The sequence below is a fragment of the Penaeus japonicus genome, unplaced genomic scaffold (genome assembly GCF_977035675.1).
Source record: "Penaeus japonicus unplaced genomic scaffold, GWHDUDI00000001_assembly GWHDUDI00000023, whole genome shotgun sequence".
Lineage (NCBI taxonomy): Eukaryota > Metazoa > Arthropoda > Malacostraca > Decapoda > Penaeidae > Penaeus > Penaeus japonicus.
This window is the reverse complement of record NW_028234425.1, coordinates 11,468,863-11,473,862: the sequence shown is the minus strand read 5'-3', so window position 1 is coordinate 11,473,862 and position 5,000 is coordinate 11,468,863. Positions and strand designations below refer to the sequence as shown.

The following is a 5,000-nucleotide window of genomic DNA, read 5'->3' as shown; positions in this document are numbered from 1 at the left end:
GATATAATAATGAAATCTTTGTTGGCATCCTGGGATATGTGCAATTGTGATATTTTTATTATATATTATTTTGCCTTGGGAATTTATCATAAAGGGTAATGTGAAATATATTGTAAGACACTATATGAGGTCCCAAGCTATCTTAGATTAGTTGCAACCTATAACCTGCTGATGGTCAGGATGAAGGACTGTTCATTCTGGTCAAGGCAAGATAACTCATCCATGGGTTTACCCGGTTATTACCAAACACAATTATAACCTGGGTCTCAGGCCTGGGGCAATATGTTGGCCCTGTACTGGCTATAGGCCCATAACATCAGTCTGATACACATATTTTCTGCTTAGTTTTACTTGAAGCTCATTACAGTGCTATAGTATTCATAATAAATATCTTATGCAATTATTAGTGCTTCAGAATCCAGTCACTGTAAATGGTGAAGTCATACAAATACAGAAGATGTAAGAGATATTGTAGGGAGAATCTACTTACCATCATAGTTCGTGCAGGCAATCACCTCTGATCCCTAATTGACAAAAGGTTATCGTGCATGCATTTTATTTTTTTTTCTACACAGAGAGGCCACCTTTTGATACTCATGCCATCTCTTGATTTTGAAAGTTTTCAATTTTATTCACACCATTTCTGCTTTAGTCATAAATTCTTCTGCTTCACATGGCTGACTCACATCTCATTGAGCCAAACTAAGCTCAACACGTCCCCATGTAATTTTGAATGAGGTAAGATGACTTAGGGATGTTTTTGCTTTAGTTTCAAACCATATATATAACCTTAAGCTGTGTCCTCATTATTGAGCATATCCACTGGTTAGGAGTGGTAAAACATGTCACTGGAGAACTTTAACAGATGGATCATTGGATTACCTTTGTAGTTGAGCAAAATCAACAGTTGATGGTTATACTAATTTCAATCCCTGCTAGCAGTATTGATGGTGGTTGTTCATGTCTAGCTACTCATCACCTCAGCTGTGTGGACAACAGTCACTGGCTGGCATGCCTGACAGATTTAGTCTGGATAGGGCATGTTTGATCCTATGGATGCGCCTGTGCAAGCATGTTTAAAAAAAAAAGGATTTGCTAACCAGGACAGACATTTTGGCATTATATGTGCCAACCACCAGCAGGTTAAGATCCAAAAAAATGGTATAATTGCTGTTTATTAACAATGAAGATGATGCTTAAAGTGAAGATTTTTGAATGCTAGGTCACCTTTTGTTTGGAATTTACTCCACTTTTTGTTAAGATGTTTGGACCTTTGAATATGCAGATCTCGAAAACTGGCTGTAGTTGAAATGTAATGGGGTACAAACTTCTGTCTACAATTATTCAGTGTCACATTCCAATATGTCAGATGAATGAATATTTTTTTTTCTTGAAGGTTTACAGAGAGAAGAGGTATTTAATGTAGATATAGATTATCTAAAACTATGATTAGAAGTTAGTTGCCAGGGCCAGAGATAAAGTATGAAATAAATCCAGTTTTGCCTTTTATATCTATATTTCTTCAAAAATGTAAAGTAGAAAGATCATGCAAATATGTAAAAAGAAAGATTTAAAACTTCAGATAGCATCTTGTTTATTATAAGAGTAGTTCAGCAGAACTTATATGAAATTAAGTCAAAAGTTTTTTGCTTTATTTTGATCTTGTTCAGGTTTCTTGAAATGATAATTACATAATTTCCTACTCCTTTAGAAATGGAGAATTAATGTCAGGATCCTTTTACAAATAAATGCTTTTGTAGTATGATAGCAAAGTTGGAATACTGTCTTCAGATGGAAAGTAGCGAATGGCTGGTTCTTGGGGAAAAAAACAAACTTGATAATTATGGGAAGATTTATCTAAATGAGTTTGTGTTGCAATTAGTGTAGAGAAGAAAGGTTTGGTGGAGCAATTCAGTTTTTCTTTTTGTTTGATAATATTTGTCAGTATTGTATCTTAAACACTGGAGAATGCCATCATTCAAAGTCAGATACAGGGATTTTACATAGGCTTAGATGTGATTTTTATGGATGTGTCTGAGTATTTTATGTTTGAATTGGTTGGTTTCGGGACTTGTGTATGGTAAAGTATTGCAGTTGATCTCAAAGGAGAATAGATAACTTCAATCAGTTTGTGTATATGCAATTGTTTATAGTTTAAGGAGCTTGTCATAGTTTCTGAGGATTCCTCCCAGTTTTATAAATGTTACTGTTCTTTGTTTTATTTAGATTTTTTTTTTTATTCTTTTTTTTTATGGTTTTGATTTTGATTTTCTCCTTATGAATGTCAATCTACTTTTCTAGCTGGTGTCTTAAAAAAAAAAAAAAAATGCTACCACTTCCATTTCTTTGAAATTAAAGGTTTTCATTACAGCCTACACATATATACATATATATAAGAGAACTAAACTCATATTCATAATCCACGTTGCTGGCAGAGATACTTACCCAGACAACTAATGCCAGGTCTTCTGAGTTGTTGTATGAGAAGGTGACATTCAGAGTTTCAGTGATTCTAGTAGGATTGTCTATTATTTTGCAATACTAGCCATGAATTTTTCCATGTTCAATATTGTTGTAGTTGCAGGAACAGTAAAAGAAAACTTTTCTGAAGTCTTCCAAGGAAGGAGACCGTAACATCCCCTAAACGTTGGCTATACATCTTAGATCAGTAGTATCTTAGGGATTATAGAATTTTATCAAAATATGTGGTTTTTAATGAGCTGCTCATGCAGACTGTTCTAATGTGCTTGGTCCGTATACAATGTTCAGACAAATATTGGTGTAAAATGTTCTCAGACATAACATTTTGTATCGATTTGGTGCAGTTTTATTAAATAGTTTGGATCACATGCACACACAACACGCTGGTAACATTGTCCAGCCATAAGATCTAATAATGAATGGAAGTCAATTTTATTTATTTACCTTGCCCTATTTTCTTTTATTTATCCCGGATGTTTCTCAAAAAAGTAGTTCTTCAAAGACAGTCATAATTTTGACTATTATATATTTTTTGGAGAATTGATTTTGTTAGAGACTGTCTGCCCATCTTTCCAAAAGCTTTTATGATTTCTCCTTTAATCTTGAAATATTATGTTCAGTTTTTCATTTTAGGAGTTTTTTTGGAAAATATAAACAATCCAGATTAATGTATATAAATTGCACACAGAGGGTTCAATAATCATCCCAAGTACAGAAGTTACATGGGCGTAAAATTAACCAGTATGAAACCTGTGTTGTACCATATATAGGCTTACCTATCTCTCCTGCCTAGCAACCGTGTTTATGATTGTAAAGCAACTGTCACGTTGTTGTTGTTTTTTCCAATATCAGTACTGGAACAGGAATTTTCTTTTCCACCATAAATGATATTGCTGAGGGTCTGAGCTGGTTACTTATTTATTTATGGTGTGTTTATTTTTTAAAAATGTATCTTGCTAGGCAAATGTTCTTTATAAGTTATTACATATATATGTAATACTACTACATATACACAGTATAGTATTCAATGTTTTTTTGTTGTTTTTTTCTTAAGATTCTCTCAATAAGACTCTTATCAGTAAATGGTCATTTGGTGGTTTTTGAGTGTTTTTGTAGGTTACATGTTAAATGTTGTTGAGTTTTTAATGTTAGCAGATAAATGTATATTATTTATGGTTGCCAAAATAGAATGATATGCTGTTTATGTAAGCATCCATTAGGACTAAGATGCAGTAAGGAATATATATATAGAGAAATTTACCCTCAGGTTTTTTAATGTGTTAGATTATTTGCCAAGTCAGGTAAAGAATATTAAGGGTACATATATTGGCAAAAATATTTGTCAAAAAATGTTGATTAAAAGAAAATTGAAAGTTTATTATGTAGATGAAAGAAATTGTTGAAAAATATATATTTAAACTGGCAAATAAAATCCCAACATTATGTAAGTCTGTATGTGTGTGTGTGTGTGTGGCTGGATAGTTGTATACATACAATTGTGCACATGTACATAATAAGGTGTGTATTTTGAATTTTGAGTTTGTGTTTCAAGGTACTTTTGATTACCATCATTCTTTTCTGTGGAAATTTATACCCTAAAGTCAAATAGAGGTGAATTAATGAATTATTTGGTACAAAAAATGGTGTGCTAGAGTATTTGGTTATCCTGGGTGCATTTTTTTTTTTTTTTAAGTGATTGGTGGATATTTTTATTGGTACATTCCCAAAGGCAATATTTGGATGTGTTCAGCAATATTTACTTTTGAATTTGTGTCTTTGAAAACTGATTATACACTACACATTACTAAGTGTTTCCACAATGTAAGCAAATTGTGTTGTACATGTACGTGAAAGTGTGCAGCGTGTATGTTTGTGTATCTTAGCTTTTCCTACCCAAAGTAGCATTATTTAGAAATATTTATTTTGATGTAAATAACATCCCTGTGAAAAGTAAACTTATGAAGATTGTCTTTAGTCTTTAAACCTTATAATCCTGATTTTAAGAGAAGTTGCAGTATGATATTGATTTTGAAAAAGGTTTTGGAACACAAGTTCATTTTCTTTTCTAAATAGTACAAGATATTTTAAGCAGCAGCAGTTCATGTGGACTGAGAAACATTGTTTTGTTTTGTTTTTTAGAAAAAAAGAAAAGCTAATGTTTCCTCCTGTTGTGTATGAAATTGATGATGATATAGTAAGAACATTTACAAAAGAAAAAGGATCCTAATTAACCCATTGTGGACAGGGGATAGATTTACTTTACCAGTTTCCAGGATGGGTTTTATTTCAGAGCTAGGCAGCTTCACACAACTTACCTTTACTTTTCCCACTCTCTTTTAGTCACTTGTAAAGCTAGAGCCATTTTTGCATTTTCACTTTTGTGTTTTATCATATTTAGAGACATATCTATCATATCAAGAGCTCTATTGATGCTGCAGTTGACTAAAATTGTAATTTACAGTCCATATTAGCTCATTTTCTTTATACTCGGTGTGATAAAATTACTGTCATGAATGAAT

The 5,000-nt window shown here is 32.4% G+C and overlaps 1 protein-coding gene across 1 annotated transcript in view; it reads left to right on the top strand.

The window, feature by feature from the left end:
* Nucleotides 1-2,457, top strand: part of Cds (CDP-diacylglycerol synthase) — a 25,829-nt gene extending 23,372 nt beyond the window's left edge. Inside the window, exons 10-13 of the mRNA XM_086550467.1 lie at nucleotides 408-459; nucleotides 653-723; nucleotides 891-1,038; nucleotides 2,436-2,457. Of these exons, the coding sequence (XP_086406593.1) occupies nucleotides 408-459; nucleotides 653-723; nucleotides 891-1,038; nucleotides 2,436-2,457 (293 nt within the window). The remainder of the gene's footprint in view (nucleotides 1-407; nucleotides 460-652; nucleotides 724-890; nucleotides 1,039-2,435) is intronic.
* Nucleotides 2,458-5,000: the final 2,543 nt, after the last annotated feature.